The 19,736-nt window shown below is 41.6% G+C and overlaps 2 protein-coding genes across 2 annotated transcripts; one reads left to right on the forward strand and one right to left on the reverse strand.

Moving 5' to 3' along the window:
• The first annotated feature begins 3,647 nt into the window (after nucleotides 1-3,647).
• f8a (coagulation factor VIII associated) lies at nucleotides 3,648-11,447 on the forward strand. Its single transcript, XM_083764864.1, has 12 exons — nucleotides 3,648-3,741; nucleotides 4,467-4,513; nucleotides 4,866-4,938; nucleotides 6,171-6,330; nucleotides 7,469-7,537; nucleotides 7,648-7,768; nucleotides 7,925-8,017; nucleotides 9,389-9,453; nucleotides 9,910-9,991; nucleotides 10,795-10,841; nucleotides 11,131-11,186; nucleotides 11,308-11,447. Exons 1-12 carry the CDS (start codon nucleotides 3,683-3,685, stop codon nucleotides 11,387-11,389), a joined length of 954 nt encoding a protein of 317 aa, XP_083620990.1. The 5' UTR covers nucleotides 3,648-3,682; the 3' UTR covers nucleotides 11,390-11,447.
• LOC310858659 (epithelial membrane protein 1) lies at nucleotides 11,434-17,400 on the reverse strand. Its single transcript, XM_083764867.1, has 5 exons — nucleotides 17,303-17,400; nucleotides 16,228-16,311; nucleotides 15,750-15,849; nucleotides 14,573-14,713; nucleotides 11,434-13,580 (listed from the first exon to the last, which is right to left on the reverse strand). The coding sequence occupies exons 2-5, from the start codon at nucleotides 16,300-16,302 to the stop codon at nucleotides 13,417-13,419; spliced, it is 480 nt and encodes a 159-aa protein (XP_083620993.1). The 5' UTR covers nucleotides 16,303-16,311; nucleotides 17,303-17,400; the 3' UTR covers nucleotides 11,434-13,416.
• Between the last annotated feature and the right edge of the window lie 2,336 nt (nucleotides 17,401-19,736).

Consider the following 19,736-nt stretch of genomic DNA (forward strand, 5'->3'; position numbering starts at 1 on the left):
CGTTAATTAAATAATTGTCAATGCCCCAAGGCACAGCACTTTTTTGAGCGTTGACCTCAGTAGAAGGTCTGCTGCCGTGAATTTTACACCTCTCCCACTTAGCGGAGAGTGGGGTGTGGTACAGGACATCTCCCCGAACGCGTGGGTATACTGCATCTACAAGTAGTACAAGATAAATTGAAACCATTGACACCTACTTCGATGGTTCAGTTGTCATCTATGCCGGGGAATTTAGCAGCTCTCATTCAAGCGTTTTTTCAAAATCCAGGTCACACATTTGATTGCAAAACAATCTGTGGTGTCACTCAACAACTAGTGAATAGCATCTTACTTGGCCTTAGGAATGCACAATGACCCATTAGATTTTATACACAAACTAGTAGTTTGGTTGAGTATGTGTGGTGTCCACACAGTTGTTCAAGCAAAACATACAGACATCTGTACATTCTGTGCCTGGACAGTTGAAAGCAATTAACAGAACAATAACGGAGGACAATTTGGAAGAAGATGATGATGATGTGGTTTTATGCAATGAAAGTCTAAATGACAATATGTGTGAAGCTATACCATTACCAATTCTAACATTTCTACAACAGACATCTGCTATCAAAAAATTTCACACACGGCTTGAAGAAGCAGCAGCGCAGGACTCAACATTTAGACGGAAACTTGAGAAATTCAATCTAGCCAACACATCAGTGTCATTAGTGTCTCAGAAATGTTCTAGGACAGAAGAACGCACCATATTAAACAGCTTTGTAGAATACACACTTCGGTCTCCTTTCCTTGGAGATGACCTGCTTTGCCTGAAAAGTCTTAGTCTGTATAGTTGTACTCAATGTGGTGACAAGGCCTTACCATCTACAAAGAACATGTCACAATTCATAGTGCAGCCACTTGACGTGTCACAAAAAGGCATCTTAGACACTATTGCACAAATATTACCTGCTCAATCTGAACAATGTGAAACATGTCAGCAGGAAAAGAGCTTATCAACATATGAAGTAATTAACAGCCCACAGACCTTACTTCTCCTGTTAAGAGCTGGCACAAAAATTCCAAAAACGTTCAATTTATCCTGTCTGTACCACCAAAATGAGTATGCTTTGACCAGTATGTGTGTATTTTTCGACAGGCCACCATATGCGTCATTGTACATCCTTAAAGATCATAAATGGCATATCTGGACAAATGAATCGAATGACACAGCAGGCTATACCTTTGATGCAAAGAACATCCGCTCAACAGCACACAAAGACAGTAGTCACAAGTAGTTTCTATGTCGTGTCATACGAGAAAATAAACAGTCGAGAAATAATCAAGTTTCGTCAGGACAAACAAATGCATAAATGCACAGACAGATGCAATCAACGCACACAAGTGACACCCATTCCAAAGCTAGAGGTAACTCCTTGACCTGACTTAGCTTGCGTAGAGAAAGTGATTTCATGTCAATGCCCCAAGGCACAGCACTTTTTTGAGCGTTGACCCCAGTAGAAGGTCTGCTGCTGTGAATTTTACACCTCTCCCGCTTAGCGGAGAGTGTGGTGTGGTAGAGGACATCTCCCCGAACGCGTGGGTATGTCCAGATAGTTGCCTCGCGGAGGCCTCTTTGTCCAGTGTCCATTCTGGGTCCGGAAACGGTACTTTTTTCAGCGTTGACCACAGTAGAAGGTCTGCTGCTGTGAATTTTACACCTCTCCCGCTTAGCGGAGAGTGGGGTGTGGTACAGGACATCTCCCCGAACGCGTGGGTATGTCCAGATAGTTGCCTCGCGGAGCCGTCTTTTGTCCAGTGTCCATTCTGGGTCCGGAAACGGTACTTTTTGTCAGCCTTGACCCCAGTAGAAGGTCTGCTGCTGTGAATTTTACACCTCTCCCGCTTAGCGGAGAGTGTGGTGTGGTAGAGGACATCTCCCCGAACGTGTGGGTATGTCCAGATAGTTGCCTCGCGGAGGCCTCTTTGTCCAGTGTCCATTCTGGGTCCGGAAACGGTACTTTTTGTCAGCATTGACCCCAGTAGAAGGTCTGCTGCTGTGAATTTTACACCTCTCCCGCTTAGCGGAGAGTGTGGTGTGGTAGAGGACATCTCCCCGAACGTGTGGGTATGTCCAGATAGTTGCCTCGCGGAGGCCTCTTTGTCCAGTGTCCATTCTGGGTCCGGAAACGGTACTTTTTTCAGCGTTGACCACAGTAGAAGGTCTGCTGCTGTGAATTTTACACCTCTCCCGCTTAGCGGAGAGTGGGGTGTGGTACAGGACATCTCCCCGAACGCGTGGGTATGTCCAGATAGTTGCCTCGCGGAGCCGTCTTTTGTCCAGTGTCCATTCTGGGTCCGGAAACGGTACTTTTTGTCAGCCTTGACCCCAGTAGAAGGTCTGCTGCTGTGAATTTTACACCTCTCCCGCTTAGCGGAGAGTGTGGTGTGGTAGAGGACATCTCCCCGAACGTGTGGGTATGTCCAGATAGCTGCCTCGCGGAGGCCTCTTTGTCCAGTGTCCATTCTGGGTCCGGAAACGGTACTTTTTGTCAGCATTGACCCCAGTAGAAGGTCTGCTGCTGTGAATTTTACACCTCTCCCGCTTAGCGGAGAGTGGGGTGTGGTACAGGACATCTCCCCGAACGCGTGGGTATGTCCAGATAGTTGCCTCGCGGAGCCGTCTTTTGTCCAGTGTCCATTCTGGGTCCGGAAACGGTACTTTTTTTCAGCCTTGACCCCAGTAGAAGGTCTGCTGCTGTGAATTTTACACCTCTCCCGCTTAGCGGAGAGTGTGGTGTGGTAGAGGACATCTCCCCGAACGTGTGGGTATGTCCAGATAGTTGCCTCGCGGAGGCCTCTTTGTCCAGTGTCCATTCTGGGTCCGGAAACGGTACTTTTTGTCAGCATTGACCCCAGTAGAAGGTCTGCTGCTGTGAATTTTACACCTCTCCCGCTTAGCGGAGAGTGTGGTGTGGTAGAGGACATCTCCCCGAACGTGTGGGTATGTCCAGATAGTTGCCTCGCGGAGGCCTCTTTGTCCAGTGTCCATTCTGGGTCCGGAAACGGTACTTTTTTCAGCGTTGACCACAGTAGAAGGTCTGCTGCTGTGAATTTTACACCTCTCCCGCTTAGCGGAGAGTGGGGTGTGGTACAGGACATCTCCCCGAACGCGTGGGTATGTCCAGATAGTTGCCTCGCGGAGCCGTCTTTTGTCCAGTGTCCATTCTGGGTCCGGAAACGGTACTTTTTGTCAGCCTTGACCCCAGTAGAAGGTCTGCTGCTGTGAATTTTACACCTCTCCCGCTTAGCGGAGAGTGGGGTGTGGTATAGGACATCTCCCCGAACGCGTGGGTATGTCCAGATAGTTGCCTTGCGGAGCCGTCTTTTGTCCAGTGTCCACTTTATAAAGTCCATGCACTCCAGTGAATAGCATTTATCCATTTAGATAACTTTATTATTATTATTATAAGGATTTAATTACTTATTCTTACACAGAAACATAATGTGTGTCTTATAGCATCATATAGCATCATTTAAATGCTTAATTTGTAGTTTTAATGTGCAAATTAAACTTTTTTTCAATACTCTAGAGGGTACTCTTATTTTGAAGAGATCGTCCACCGGAAGTCTTAAATTAGCTCACTAGATTAGCTCACTAGACGCTACCTCGTTGTTGTTGTTTTCTTTTCACATCATTTTGACCATGGCTGCGGAAGGTGATTTTCTGATGAGATACCGTGCGGTGTCAAATAAACTGAAAAAGTAAGCTATTTCTAAACAGATCCACCTCCTTATCACTTTCACGTACATATATTGGCATTCAGAGAGGAGACAGAATGTCGGTGTAAAATTAGCTCTGTAGCTAGCTATGGTTGGCGTTGCAGCGTTGCCTCTAACGCTAAGGCTTTATATCTATTATAACAACACTCGCTCGGAACAGGAACACTAATAATCATGTGTGAATAGAGGCAATACTTTCGAATTTAACGATACAGTTACATGAGTTAACACTTCCATCAATCCAGGCTGGTGTAACATTAGCCTGAGATTTAGACTCGTAGATGACTGACATTTTCTGACATTTTCAATCTATGAGAATCTGTCAGAATCGATAAATACATCAGAATCGATAAATACATCTACGAGAGTCTAAATCTTAGGCTAGTGTAACGTCAGTGCTGCCTCTGCCTATAGTTGATTGATTGATTGAAGTATTTATTAACAGTTTGCAGAATGGGTACATTTCACATGAAAGCACAACTCAATTCAAAGACTGTTACTGTGGACGACACACTGATACAGCATTACACTTGTTTACAACACTGTCCACCATTTCCCTTTTTCTCAAGAGTTTCAGATCCTTAAGGTTGCATTTGGATTCAGTCATTTAGCTGGGGGACCCCTGGAACCTTCTCAGGGACACATGGGGGCCCCCCTGACCCATAGGGTGCTGTGATTGATGTAACAAATGTGTTTTAATTTCAAAGGCGTTTTCTACGTAAGCCCAATGTAGCGGAGGCGAGTGAACAGTTTGGTAAGTCATCTACAGCTGCATACAGTACGTGTCAACATTAACTGTTAAAAGTACATTGCCATAATGGTGTTTAAGTCTGCAAACTTTTGTAGGCCTAATAGCAATTATTTGAGATAATTGCAAATAATTTTGTCATAATTGTCACATTGAAAAATGTTCATACATACAAAAAAACGAAATATTATTTGTATATTTCAGTTATTTGTCATATCTGCCCTGTGCAAAGAGAAATGTATTCTTTATTCATATGTTCCAATTGTGCAAAAACAAATTGTGTGACAATTAATCGTCAACTTAAATTTGTAATTGTGACAGCCCTACACTTTTGTTTTGTCCCTTTGTGGTCCTCCAGGCCAATTGGCTAAGGAGCTGAAGCAACAGGACTGCCTCCAGTATGCTGCATTCTGTAACCTTGCTATGGCACGGTAAGAGTCGTTAGACACAACTAACTATGTAACAAAAACCTACTACTTCATACCTCGGCAAAGTCCTAGCCCTAGACCTAGAAGTTCACACAGTCATAGAACACTCGTACACAAATACATTTTCGTGGACGGATTCATGTTGGCGGCATTCCAATTCATAGACCTCTCCTCCATGAACTCACACAATAATTGCTTAAAGGGACACTTCACCCTTTTTGCAAAAAAATATATGTTAATGATGTTTAGAAGCTTTAGAACACTTTCCTGGGGGTCTTTATGTGTGTAATATGTGGTTTTAGATATTTTAGATTGTAGCAGTGAGCCCAGTGTCTCTGTCTCACTTCCTTCCTGGACTACAATTCCCAAAATACTTTGGTGCACTGCTCCTCCTTGTGGATAGGGGAGGTCTGTCTTACTGAGTACACATGTAGTCCAGGAAGTAAGTGATCCCAGTGTCCATGACATCAGAGACACTGGGCCCACTGATACAATCTAAAATATCTAAAACCACATATTACACACACAAAGACCTCCAGGAAAGTGTTCTAAAGCTCCTAAATGTCATTAACATATATTTTTTAGCAAAAAGGGTGAAGTGTCCCTTTAATGACTTTGGGGTCAGCTCTTGTCGCCTACTTGTATGATATCCATTTGAAAGTTCTTGCGGAAAGTTCTTTACACATGAGCAAGTGAAGTGAGTGTGGACATTTAGGTCCTCAGACCATCATCAACACTCACGTAGTCATTGTCATCATTGAGTGCTGATGAAGGTCTGAGGATACGGTAAGTGTGAGTATACACAGAGTAGTAGTAGTACACACAGAGCGTGACAAATTAGAATGCAGCTGAGATGACCCCCCCCACACACACACACACACACACACACATTCAGAAATGCATTCAGTGTTCTTAAATGCAATGAAGCTACCTATTAAATGCAATGAAGCTACTTAACTCAGTACAAGACCATAAACACCTATTTTGAGCAATGCACATACGTTAATAATCACTTAATCCTCATACATAAGATCACAATACGTAATGGGTATCTTTTTCTGCAGTTTGAATTTAGATTTGAGGGTGATGCGATTAAAACATTTTCCAATTTCTGTATCAGAATATTGTGCTTCAGAGCTATAACTAATGGAACCAAATAAGGTATTTTGAGCTCTTGCTATGTTATACTGTAGCTACTTATCACATGATTGTACATGTTGGGTTTGTGCCTGTAGGTGTGAGCAGACTCTGTTCAATGCTCCCGGAGAGGCCCTGGCGTTGACCGACGCTGCCCGCCTCTTTCTCTCCTCGGAGAAGGAGAACCGGGCACTACAAGCCCCAGGGTTCGATGAGCATCTACAGGCTGCACTCAACTGCTACAGCTTTGCTATTAAGGTAGCTTTCACCTGCTGTTTGGTAACTCCATGCATGAGCTCAGCATGAGCATCCATATTCTCGGCATGTCATTATAGGCGAAACATTTGGTGAAGATTATCTCCAATCAGAATCAACTTTACTGTCACGTCACACACGATTACAGGTGTAAACAAGTGGGCGAAATTCTTATTTGTGTGAGCTCTCAACGCTGCAGTTATGGGAGGAGTTAGAATAGGGGAAGAGACAATAGAGAACAGGTCAGATAACAGGAAGGCACAGTAAAATCAAATATGCACAATGCTATATACATGCTTTATAAAAATGTAATAAAACAATGGATAAATGGTACTACAGAAGAAAATATACAGTATTATCTCGCAAAACACATCCTTTTGCAGGTATATAAATTCACAGTTTGTGCATGGTTAAAGAAAGGAAAAAACACATCACGTTTAAAATCTGATTAAATAACCATTCTTGGCCCAGGCCGTAGCGTAACGGTCTGGGCACCGGACTGGTGATCCAGTCGCGGTGTGCCGCGGGTTCGACTCCCGGACCCGACACGGCCTTTACCGCATGTCATCCCCCCATCTCTCTCCCGTTTCCTGTCAGCCTACTGTCTGTCCCTTAAAAAATCAATAAAAGGCGTAAGCCGCAAAAAAATATCTTAAAAAAAATAAAAATAATAACCATTCTTTCCCCAACTAAAAATAAATATAAGAACATTCAGCAAAAAGCCGATCTACAAGCTCAAAACATGTCGTAACATGAGCATGTGGATCGACTATTTTATGCAAACGATTTGGTGTAGACTGAGGGAATATATGAGGGGACCAAGTATGGAACTAGATCTGACTGTAAGGTGGTTTTTCTATTTTAAGCAAGTCAAATAATCAATTTAGATAACAAATTCAAATGCAGTACCTCTGGCATTCTGGGTAGTGAGTAGTGTTAGAGTACAAGTGAAAGATATTTAGCACATCGCTCAATACGATAAAAAACACCTGACATTGAAAAGGTGAAAATCCAAATGTGGTAGAGTCGGATTGTTGAACATCTGGACAATAGATTTTTACTGTACATTCCCATGGTGCCCTCTTGCCTACATTCCTTTTGAGACTGTAGAATAAGACGATGCTTTACAAATGGCTTACAGGTGTACATTGAGATGAACCAACCGGTGATGGCAGCCAGCCTGTCTCTAGAACTTGGCAATGCACTCAAAGTAAGTCAGCAGAGCCAGAATGATTCTACTGTTCTACTGATAAGTCTACGATGTGGGCAAATTCTATATAAATTCTCTTCCCTCACTGCCCTCTTCTTCCTCTAACACAGGAGATGAACAGACCAGGTGAGGCTATTGTTCATTACCAGAGGGCAGCGGAGTTGCAGACACAAACCCCTATCGAAGCTCTGCTGTCCATGGGAGAAATGGCAACCTGCAAAATTCTTACACGTGAGTCCATTGGTGTTTGTGTGTGTGTGTGTGTGTGTGTGTGTGTGTGTGTGTGTGTGTGTGTGTGTGTGTGTGTGTGTGTGTGTGCTTGCGTGCGTGCGTATTGCAGATTAGTTTATCTGCAACCGCAGCTTTCTGGCTTCTCTTGTTTTGCAGGTGACTATGATGGTGCTTTGTCCGTGCTGACAGAAATGCAACTGTTGTGCCAGGAGAGAGGACTACAGCTGCCTGGCACTAACACCCCTGTTGGTGAGGCTCTGATTCACTAGTATAATCTATTGGGGGAAAACACAATGTTTGGCCTTGTTTTCTGCAGTCTTTCCCACTTATCTGTCTGTCTACCCCAAATCTCTTCAACGATCTTCAACCTCATAACACGTTGCGTTGTAACGTCGTGACGCACGGACTTACAGACCTACCTACTTTTGAGCACCATGGTCGCCTCCAGGGGGCCCGTTCGGTTCCAATGGCCCAGCATGTGACGTTATCATGTGTTCCATATACAGAAGTATCAAGACTGGGGAATGTCATGGGGTATCATTAGTAAACACCGCCGTCATGACTTAAAATGGGGCCCTTGTATTTCTTTCAGGGATTCCCAAACTGTGGTGCGTGCACCCCCAGGGGTGCGTGAGCTGCCTCTAAGGGGTGCATGACATTAATATTGTAATGGTGGTGCTAGTGTTATAGTTATTAAAAATGTGTTAACTAATATATTTCAAAATGTATTTTTCATTATATAAAAACATCCTAACCTTTTTAATGTTTTAATTAATAATTAAATGTATCCAAAATGATTTGATTGAGAGCTCAATAGGCCTATTGTACAGTTGTAAAATGTTCTTATTCGTTTAAAGTTCATGCTTAGGTTGTCTTTTCTAACGTGTCTGTCGGTAGCAGGGGGTGCATGGGCTAAAAGGTTTGGGGTCTGCCAGAAGACCGGCTTTTATTTCTTTATTTTTACGGCGCCCCCGGCTATTTATAGAGGGCCAGCTTTTAATTGAATAGAGTCACTATTGGAGGATTTACGGTATTATGACATGCCATGAAAGGGTACGCTATATGGTTCATGCAAATCTACAAGCTCGCAGCTAGTCACATCACAAAGCAGTAGATGTAGATCTGCTCTTCATGCAAATTGTATTATTCTTGGAAAGTCTGTCCAAAATGGGGAATTCCAGGGTTAATGTGGCTAAAAGCAGGACTTGCTGGCAAGACCTGTTTACATGATTTTATGTGTAGCATGATGACCTTTGATAAAACCTCTGAGGGATGTACAGTAATAAGGCCATTTGAGACGGGGAGCGACTGACACGCCTTAGTGATTCATTTTCAATGAGAGACGTGCATTTATTTTGGACACGTAGAGTTGAGGGGCGTTGACGCAAGCGAGCGCAGTCCTGTGAAATTGTTGCGTGTGTGCTTGTTTGTGCATGCGGATTGTGGTGAGCTCATGAGCAGACGCATTGCTGATCCAGCGTCACTCCCTCCCCCTCTGAAATGGCCTGTAGAAAGCTTATTGGATGGATGTTAACATCATGAGACATTTAGATGTGCAATTGCTCGGTTTTCAACTTTTCTTAATTTCCATTCATATCAATCTCTCATACATCCTCCTAGGTGCATTTCTAGATATTGTGGCCAAGTGTGAGATCTCCAGAGTGCTGCTGCTGATGTTGCTTGAGGTAGTTGTCTGTCTGTCTGTCTGATCATTTGGGCATGTCCCGTCCATATATGTGTGCCTGTCACAGACACCACCTATTACAACTTGAATGTATATGGTATACAGTATATTGTATAAAAGTATCATTATTATTATTATTATAAAGCTCTATATTCTGATAGTAGTCATTGCTAAAGAGTGTTTGTTCTGTAACAGGAGTAACTGGAGTCTCCTCCAGCTCTTTATTAAGCATAAAATACATTTTTAGATCGGGATACCAATTTTATCCAATCAGGATAGAAAACTCTGAAAACACAAAACACAAAAAAGATGATTAGATAGTCGTTTGTGACGTCAACATTTAATGGAGACTTATACAGAAGAAGGGTGTTTTTGCCTGATCTCATTAGAACAGTGGGATTTAGGTTGGAATGTGTTGGGTGATCGGTGAAGAACATTCAAATGTGTTCTATTGCAGCCTCCACCTCAGAAGCTGTTACCAGAACATGCCCAGACCTTGGAAAGGTACGCGTGGGAGTCCTTTGACCCTCACAGCCAAGGTAACTGTACTTGTCCTTAACCCATTTAGGGCTGATGTCGAAATCCTAAAAAACCTCATGTTTCTATATTAGTGGTTCTCAATATTTCATGTCAAGGACCCCAACAATTATATGTAATATGCCTCAACCCCAAGATTTGAGTTAAAATGTTCACTCTGAAAGAATATATATTCAAAGATTTGAGGCACATTTTCAAGTTTTTTCAAAAATAGCAGACCTGCACTACGAGCTTGTAGATCTGCTATTTTTCAATAGCTAAAGTATGGCATAATGCTTAAAACACCAAAAGGGTTCCCGTACAGAATGGGTTAATTTGACTCATCTAAGAAAATATTTGACAACCAAAAAAAACATCTTAGAAATTATAGATAATGTTTGACACCATAATGTTTGTACTTTGTTTACCATGAGTAAACTACCATTGTAGCAGCAACATCATCAGCAGATAATTCCCTCCCTCCTATATTCGTTTCATAACTATTCTCCTACAAGCTCACAACACGACGCGTTGTGAGCTTGTAGATCTACTATTTTCACTACTTCAAGGTTTCTCCCTTTTTTTTTTTAAAGGAATTGATGTTTCTTTTGTAGGACATTTTGTTGGAAACATTTTGTCATAGCATAACATAGGACTAAACTAAAGTGATTAAAACTAGGAAGAGATATATAGATATAGATATATTAACATATACAGAATCCCAGACAACATCATGATATCAATATAATATCAATATTATTACCTAGCCCTACTCGTGTTTCTTTCTTTTTCCTTTTTGACACTGTGTTTTTGTTCTCTTACGCAGTGACCTTCCTGCCTGAGAATGTTTTTCTGCTGCTCCAATCAGTAGTGGTGAGTAATAAAATCTACACACTTGTACAGTTTGCAGGATTTCCTGGTGCTAAAGGTTTCACGTAGGAAAAAGCGTGTTCACACATGGCCCAAGCCAAGGTGCATTTTAATCCAGGAGTAGCTACTGAAAAAGATGGGGTGAAGTAATTTGTATGTGTGATCTGTGTCTGGGGAAAATGACCAAAGAACCATAAAGGCTGATAGGGTAGGGAGAGGCCTTGTCTAGGTGATCTGTATTTGCAGTTAGGGTTTTATTTGCGCACTGTGTAACAGAAAATCTGTTTTGCAGATGGCCTGCCAGGAGAAAGACACAGAGTCCCTCAAGTCTCTTCAAACTGAGCTATGGTGAGCATTCAAAAATGTTAATTTCCGTCACGTGACTTGGGATTTAGTTGTGTTTCCACTACTCCTGATTTCGCTGCGTTTTCCATATTGATCCGTGTTTGTGTGCTCCTGTCCCCCTCAGGCCATTTCTCTCTGCTGAGCAGAACCATCTACTCCACCTGGTGGTTCAGGAGCGTATCACACCCTCTGGGCAGGGGATTTAGTTCAGTCCCAGTCCTAACTAGCTCCTTCTTGGAATCATACACAATGGAACATTCTGTCTCTGCCTAGGTCTGTTTTAAGACCTGAAGAAGTGCATTCACAACCGTGGTATTCTGTAGCTCAGCAATTCCCAACCTAGGCCACTGATGGGCCATGAGGATATTGCAATTGGACCCCCAAATAGAAAAAAACCCCAACACGACCAGGTGTTCAACGGAGAGACGAGCTGTTAAAAGTAGTACCAGAGGTGCTCCTGGATCAATTAGGTTAAAACATAAAACAACAGAGCATCTGGGCACTTGGTAATAATAATAGGAAGCGAAAGGCCTTTATTAAAACAAGGCAAACCTCAACATGTTTTGACCACAACAGTTCTTCATCAGGGCATATGAGGGAACCCAATGGGCCCCCAAAAAATTTGGCAAAACAGTATACTGCGTTAGTTCCATTCATTCAAACTGTAACACGATTGATTGATCATTAACATAAACGGTCAGGAACCACTGTTGTAGCTTTTCCTTTGTTCAGAAAGCTGGACACATTACAAAGTGTTAACCCATTCCACTCAAAAACATTGCCTCAGCGCAGAAGTGAAATGGCATGGTTTGTGTTTATTTATTTAAAACGTTTTGAAGGAAGTTGAGTTAAATGCAGAAATTTGGTCATGTTTTTTATTTATTTAGTTAATACATGATATGGCTTAAATTCCACTATAATTACAAAACCTTCTAATGCATTGTCCTGAAATATGGTGATATGAAACACCATTGTCCTCCCATTACTGGTTTACTTAATGTTCACTGGCACAAATTACTTGTACTTTGATATGATAGCAGCCAACTAAAAACACAGAATCAAACATGGTTAAAAAAAATCACACAAGAATACAAAATATTACAATATTACAAAATGGTTAAAATGTACATGGATAATAAAACAAAACAAAATTGTTACAATGTATGCTATTATAATAACATGATACAATGAATTAAAATTACTAGTACTGTAAATTAAGGCTCGTCTTTTCTGATTGTTCAAGTACTGCAACAGGAATTTTGAAGTTTTACCAATGTTAAAACTATATACCTTTTTATTAAATACAGTATATCACCCCTCAGCTAGCTGTCGCACTGGAAACATGCAGTAGTAACTAAGTACAACTTGATTTTTTAGAGGTTGAAGAATATTGGCAGTATCGGAAGTGCTTTCACTTCACCTCCTTATCTCTTCTCCTGTATGTAAATGTAAAATTATTTAAAGAATTAAAATCACAGACCTCCCATGTTCATTACGTTAACCAAAACGTGTGGCACTTTGGCACTGGCAGCTGATTTATTTATTCATTTATTTTTTAAATGATTGTAATGCTACAAAATATTGGTTTTCCCAAGTCCCTATTTTGATAAAGCTTTAAACTTTATAATCTTCCTATAGCACCCTATCCCACGCCCTTCCCTAAGTTCCTGCCCCCATTTTCCTCTTCCCTGCTTTAATTTAATGTGAATGATACCATAAAACTATTCTCCCTGCCAATCTTCACAGCTTCTCTCTTCATTTAGGGTTGGGTGAGTTGACATTTAAAAGTCTCCAAACAAACTACGAATCCCGTGTGTCAAGAACTGGTGGGCAACAATATTTTTCATATATTTTTCTATTCTCAAACTGGATAAATTCTGCCTCTTGACCACTTACACCTTACATACTTAGTTAAAAGGGGTCTATAATTGGTCCCCCCCTACAATAATCTCTTCACCGATCTAGAAGCTCAAAACGTGTTGTGAACTTGTAGATTGGCTGTTCCCACCTTAAGTTCGCCCCAGAATAGGGACACTAGGATTTATGTCAAATCTGTGGTTCTCAAAGGGGGATCCAAACTGAGAGTGTGCAAATGGTCCATTTAGTTCCTTTTGTACACTGTCAGAGTTATGGGGGTCCTTGAAATAAAATAAAAACATTTGAGAACCACCGGATTAAATTGTCTGAATTGGTTTTAATGGGACGTCAACCCTGCTGCATATCTCCAGTGGTATCATTCACTCTTTTTCCGCAGGATGAGGTAGGTGATGGCCAGGATGAGAGTGAGGACGAACGAGATCCAGGCCAAAACAAACGAGTGCCCATAGCTGCCTCCTGCTCCATCCTCTGTGTGGAAAGTAGCCGTGTAGATGGAGGCTGCAATCATTATACACAGACCTGGAGAAGAGGAAATAATTGTTTATTTAAATTGAAAAACAATTCAACCCACCACATGGTGTCCCTATTTTTTTGACAAGTCATTGCGGGCGAAAATAGCAGATTAAACACCTCAAAATGTTGCATTGCGATGTGGCGTGAGCTTGGAGATCGGCTGTGAGCTTGTAGATAAACTGCAACACCATCGTATGCAATAGGGCTTAGGTGTTTAATAATTTTGTTCTACGATATTTGCTCCGATTATGCTGTCAGGGAGGAGGGAGCATATGTGTTGCTCGCCGACAAAACCCCATATCTGACGCAAGATCGGGTTTTGCTCTCTTTGTCTGAAAGGCTCTGCGATGAGATCCAGCGGCGATAAAGGCGCTCTCCGATGCCTTCTCGAGCGTTTCTGAATATCTAGCAGGTTTGATATTTGACTCTTTCGCCGACTGTGCTCACAGACAGAAAGTATGTCTGTATTGATAGATGATAATATATAACCTTTATTCCGTGGGTAGAAAGCCTATTTATTCCTTGGGTAAAATGGTATATCCAGATGTCATACATATTGGTAGCTATATTAGCCTAATATTGCTGTTAAATAGTCTATGAGATCCCACACGCTGTCAGACAGCAAATGTTGCTCTTTATTAGGTCGATGTTTCGGTCGCGTAGATCAGGACAGACAAATGTGTCTGTCCTTAAAAAATGTGAGCCTCTCCTGCGGTCCTGCAGGTACATTAGACAGACTTAAAGTTACAATACAGATTAGTGATGTGTAGTGAGATTGGTGTGATAGAAGCTGAGAATTCTTGCATTTATAATGAGTCTCATAAGAATCTGTCACATCAATATTGCACTTACAGACTCACTACTATTTTTGTTTTGTTTAATCATTTAGAATCAGTCGACAGTGACACAAATTCCTCCCGGGTGCCAAAAGGCAGATACATTTTACAAATTAAAGTATTTTCCTCATGGCCCAAAGTCTGAGTCTATTAGTTACTTACAGGAGATAAGCTGTAGAACTCCAGAGAAGGTGAACCTCTGGCCCTTGCCCAGAGTGAACAGCTGAGCCACAAACACAAACAAGGCCAGGATGGCAAATATACATGCCAGCACTGAGGTTGCCTGTACTGCCTGAAGGTAGTCTGTAGGGGGCGACACAGAGCATAATTTATTGATCAATCAAAAGACATGGGGAATGATGACAACAGAGGGATAGCTGAAACAATATGCAAAATATGTTTGTAAAACAGGAGTGGGAGTCAAAATCAATCCTTTGCTGATATGTGTTCTCTATTTTTTACAGCGCGTTACATTTACCGGTAAATCACTTCTAAAATCAAATACCAAATGAACACATACCATGTGTTAAAAGCCTGTGTGTGTGTTTGTACGTGCAAAATAGAAAAACTATTTAAGACCATCAAATGCCAAACTGAACAATTACTGGTAGCCTTTTTTTTTTTTCAAGGACCCCCCTATTCTTTCTTTTGACACGATTTTGTGGTGGTCTGTCATTTGGTGCAGAATTCCTTTACTGTCAATGTGCTGTCTGTCTGTAGGTACAGTAACAGTGAACCTCTGATCAAAATAGCCATTCTGGTATACATTCTATGGTTTTATTCAGATCACTTAGCTGGGGACTGTCAGTAGTATAAGATGTTTTAACCACTTGTCAACTCTGTTGATCTTCTCACTCAACCCAGATTCAGCACAAACATGGGGTCAAATACATCCGACTGCTATGCCACCAAAATGTAGAAGGCCCTTCCAACAAACATCAAAAAGTGTGACTCCTTACCCTCCTTCAAAGCCGCCATAAAAGAGCACCTGTCTACAAATTGTAAAGGGTCCTAGAAAAGCCCTCTAAGCTTAGCACCAAAAGGCCATTCATGGCCAACTTGTGTGCAAAGCGCAAGTTGGCAGCTCGACAGAGTGCATTTCTAGTTGTAGCATGTGATTGTATGTCTAATGTATTCATGAATTGAATACACGGGAAAGGAAACAAGCCCCTTTTGTGTTACCTTTTAATTGATTGATTGGAGAATTACAGTACATTTCAAGCACAACTCAATACAAAACGATCAATGATCAATCATGATGATCAATCAATCAGGTATGTTTGAGTAAGTATAGAGGGAAGTATTTAAAGTGATTTGAGATTATAGAACTTGGATTTACCTTCAGGGTAGCCTTTCAGGTTGGTGTAATGCCAGGCTGATTTCACCAGCTCCCATCTGCCCCACAGGTCGGTGTATGCGGTATCTGTCATCCACCAGGCCTGGCCACAAAATCATATTTGACATAAAAAAGAACACATTAGTAAGAAGTGTGTATAAAGTAGTAGTTGCTGTCTTCATCTAAAGAAAACCTAACATACTACATACATCACATTTGGTTTGTTGACTCATGTCATAGAGCATTATAGTGCATTTAATCAGCACACCCTTAGAAGGCTGACACTTCAGAAATGATGCCAACTCTTAACGTCTGTGATCGTGGGAGATTGAATTTGCTTTGCACTGCACACAGACTACAGCATGTGGTTATCAGATGTTATTTTTTGTCCTTTCTTTTTTAACTGTGTTTTGATAGAGGCGGGCCTCACAGGAGAACATAGAAATTAAGCAACCAAGAACGGACCATATAGTGGACTCACATTATCAATGGTTGCCACCAGAAGCAGGATGATGGTTGTAATGTGCAGAACAACTATTCCGGCCAGGATCAACATTCTGTCTCCCTGAAACAGATATAACAGAGGAAGAGGATGTACAATATTTATTTTCCAAACATTCTGTAGTTATATAACCCATCTTTGGACTTGAGGTAAGGCCACTACACACGCATGCAGCTGTTACAAATAACCACCGTCTCAGACAGGGAGATGAACTGAAAAATGAGAACTGTTGCAACAAGTCCAAACTCGTCTCTGTAGTCCCACAAACAGTCCGTTTTTTTTGCATGGGCCATCTGCTGTCAAACACACCCCCACTTACTCCCACGGAGGATTTCCCTGGCTCAGTGTTTTTACCTCACTGCACAAAGGGAAGATCAGGCTGGTTTAAGAGTACGAACATTTGTCTCAACAAGGACATCTTTGGAACCAGTGAACATCTATAGGCTATGAGATGCGCCCGCGAATGCTACCAGTACCATATGTCATAAAGAGGTCCTTTTGTTTCCTCCTCCTTTTTCTTTTTTAAACTTCCCAATGGTTTTATACGTTTCCATAGGCTAAACATCTGACGAGGAACGCCATGTCCATTTTAGATTAATTGCTTCGACAACAAGAAAATAAAATGTAACTAATTACACGCTGTGCCCTTATTGGGACATTCCCGTTCGGGATGGGTGCTGTGCTGCGCTGCTGTTACTCCCGTTAGATGGGCACAGGCCCTATAGCCAACTACAATGAAAAGAGCGCGAGAATACGACGACAGAAAATAATAACACATGTCAATAGTATTTGCCACAAATAAACGCTATTGACTTAATCACATTAGTGGAAATATTTTACAATCTCGTGTCTCTGCTATAGGTTAATTTAGGGCTATAGCCAAGTGGAAACCATGTTATTCGTCAAAGCCCTGATGAAAACCAATTACGCTGTTGTTCAGTTTTCCCAAGTTCACACATTTTCAAATCCCTCCAAACTTATGTGAAATATTAGCAATCATGATGACCCGCATGCATTGGTCAAACAAAATCTAAACGATAGGAATAAACCTTACCTGCTGTGAGCACTTTTACGCACGACAGTTATTTTGGAATCTGAAATGCTGTAGTAGACCCACCCAGCTTCGAATTCATAGCATACACATCACCCTATTTTCTTTCTCCAGCCCCTTCCTACCCTCCCCCCGACCAAACCCCACCCATATCCTCAACTTTTTCTCACTGAAAAACTTTAGAATCAAATGGCCAGTGGTTCCCCAATCCCTGCCCTGGGACAAAACAGTGCGCAAAGAGTAATGCTTAGTGTGGTTAAATTATAGAACGCTTCTTTTATACTTGGACACATTTCGACTGTGGGTTCACCGTGTTCTTTTAATTGTTTTGTTGAATGAATTCCTTGAGGGAAAGAAATCTAGCCTCGAGCTCTAAAGAGCGCTGTGTGTGTATTTCTCTGGCTAAACCAGCTCGGCAGCTCCCCTGGTTGTAATGTTTTAGTAGCCTATGGAGATTTTAGGCACCGCCCATTTCCCCTTTTCACTAGAGTAGACCAAACTTTGAATTATCTTGCACTGTGCCACACAACTCAACTGTGTGTATTTGTGTTGTCTTTTACTAGAATATTGTGCCGTTTGAAGACATAAGTAGGCCATCTTCACCCTAATTAAAATCAATCAGCTGCCTTTCCAATACATTGTCAATTGTCACACTAGACAGATTGCATCAATGATTCCTAATTGAATTAAAGTAAGCTATTGCATGAATATCAATCTCATCAACAGCTGTTTGCTGAGACAGTGGACAGAGTCACACCTGTGAGAAGGCACCATATGGGGTTAGTTACCCATGGTGAAAACCTCAGTGTTAATTTCTCCATGTGTAACACAGGGGGGGGGGGGGGGGGGGGTACAAACTAACAAGCTGGTGAGGTAGAGCAGTGGTTCCCAAACTTTTTCAAGTCAAGTCAAGTCAATTTTATTTATATAGCACATTTAAAAACAACAGCAGTTGACCCAAAGTGCTTTCCAGAACAGGTAGACCGTAGTCTATCACAGTACAATAATAAAACATGTAATACAATTTTCATGTCAAGGACCCCCAAATTGACACTAATTAGCCCACAGACCCCCATTTGAAAAGATATTTTACGGCTCTAGCAATGATTCTCAAGTTAACCATTTCATTTCAAGGACCCCAAGTTTGACATGCATTAGTCTACAGACCCCCATTTACCGTAATGGCATTTCATTTATATTGTAAAATCAATAATTTAACTCTGAGAGTTTGTACACTGACCCATTTGGTTCCAAACTATCATTTAGCTGGGGACCCCCTGGAACTCCCTCAAGGACCCCACTTTGGGAACCATTGAGGTAGAGGAAGGTGAGGTGGCGAATTTGTGGGCCATTTGAGCAAGAGGGGAAATGACAGATACATCTTCCACTGCATGTTTTTAGGCTTCATGCCTTCATCATGTGGCTTTTTGACCACAGAATATAATTCCAATTTGACAGAATATGATTTAATTTCTACCCATAGATAGGCTGCCTCTAGCGACTGAATTCCCCCAGATCAATAAAGGTCTATCTATCTAACACTGAGGATTTTACTGTGTGTCCCTCACATTGGCTGCAGGACTGATTTCACGATAATCACATTCCATGAGCACAACTTGGACTGTAGCCTAAGTAAGTCCGGTCATCATCAAATTAACTATAATGCAAAGCCTTGTGGAAGTCAGATGTATCTTCACAAGTCCTCCAAATTCACTTACACAATAATAGCCACCAATCCAAAAACAGTATAGTCCTAGGATTAACACCATGTGTTATTCAGGGTTTATTTATTATCAATATTCAACCAGTTAATATTGCTTTATGTTTGTAATAAAGGATATTCCTTTGTGTCAAAGATACTTAGCATATAGTGAAATTCAATGTCATTTTCAATAAATAATGCCTTAATTTTCCCGTATGTTTTTCCTAGTAGACCTCATTACCTCTCTACCTTTGCCTGTTCAAAATAGTCTCATATCAGGCTGTTCCCTGATGCCATCAGTATGACTAGTGACATTAGGCTACATTTAAATAAGTAAATGTAGCCGACAATATACACTTTTACATTATAGCCTAGGGCCCTAGGCTTACATACTGTATTTTGGATAGAGCTCAACGGCCAGACTATGTTTCCGCTCTGCATGCACACACGCGCAGTGACGTAGAGTCTGTGGGGGCCAGGGGGCCAGGGCCCCCATGAGGAATTGGACCAGGGATCTCGGCCCCCATGAGGAATTGGACCTGAATATATATTCGCCTCGGTTCGTCCCGTTTGTGCCGCACCATTGACTCTTGCATTGACTTTGTATGTAATCCCGCCGCTCTAACCATCCAAGTCTGAAATGCTAATCTGGGTGCTTAACCTGCCAGGTAGGTAAGGGGATGCATGCATACAGTACTGTACTTTGCTTCTTAGGCTGTATACTTGTTCACAATG

The sequence above is a fragment of the Protomyctophum parallelum genome, assembly GCF_964188405.1.
Source record: "Protomyctophum parallelum genome assembly, chromosome: 5".
Taxonomy (NCBI): domain Eukaryota; kingdom Metazoa; phylum Chordata; class Actinopteri; order Myctophiformes; family Myctophidae; genus Protomyctophum; species Protomyctophum parallelum.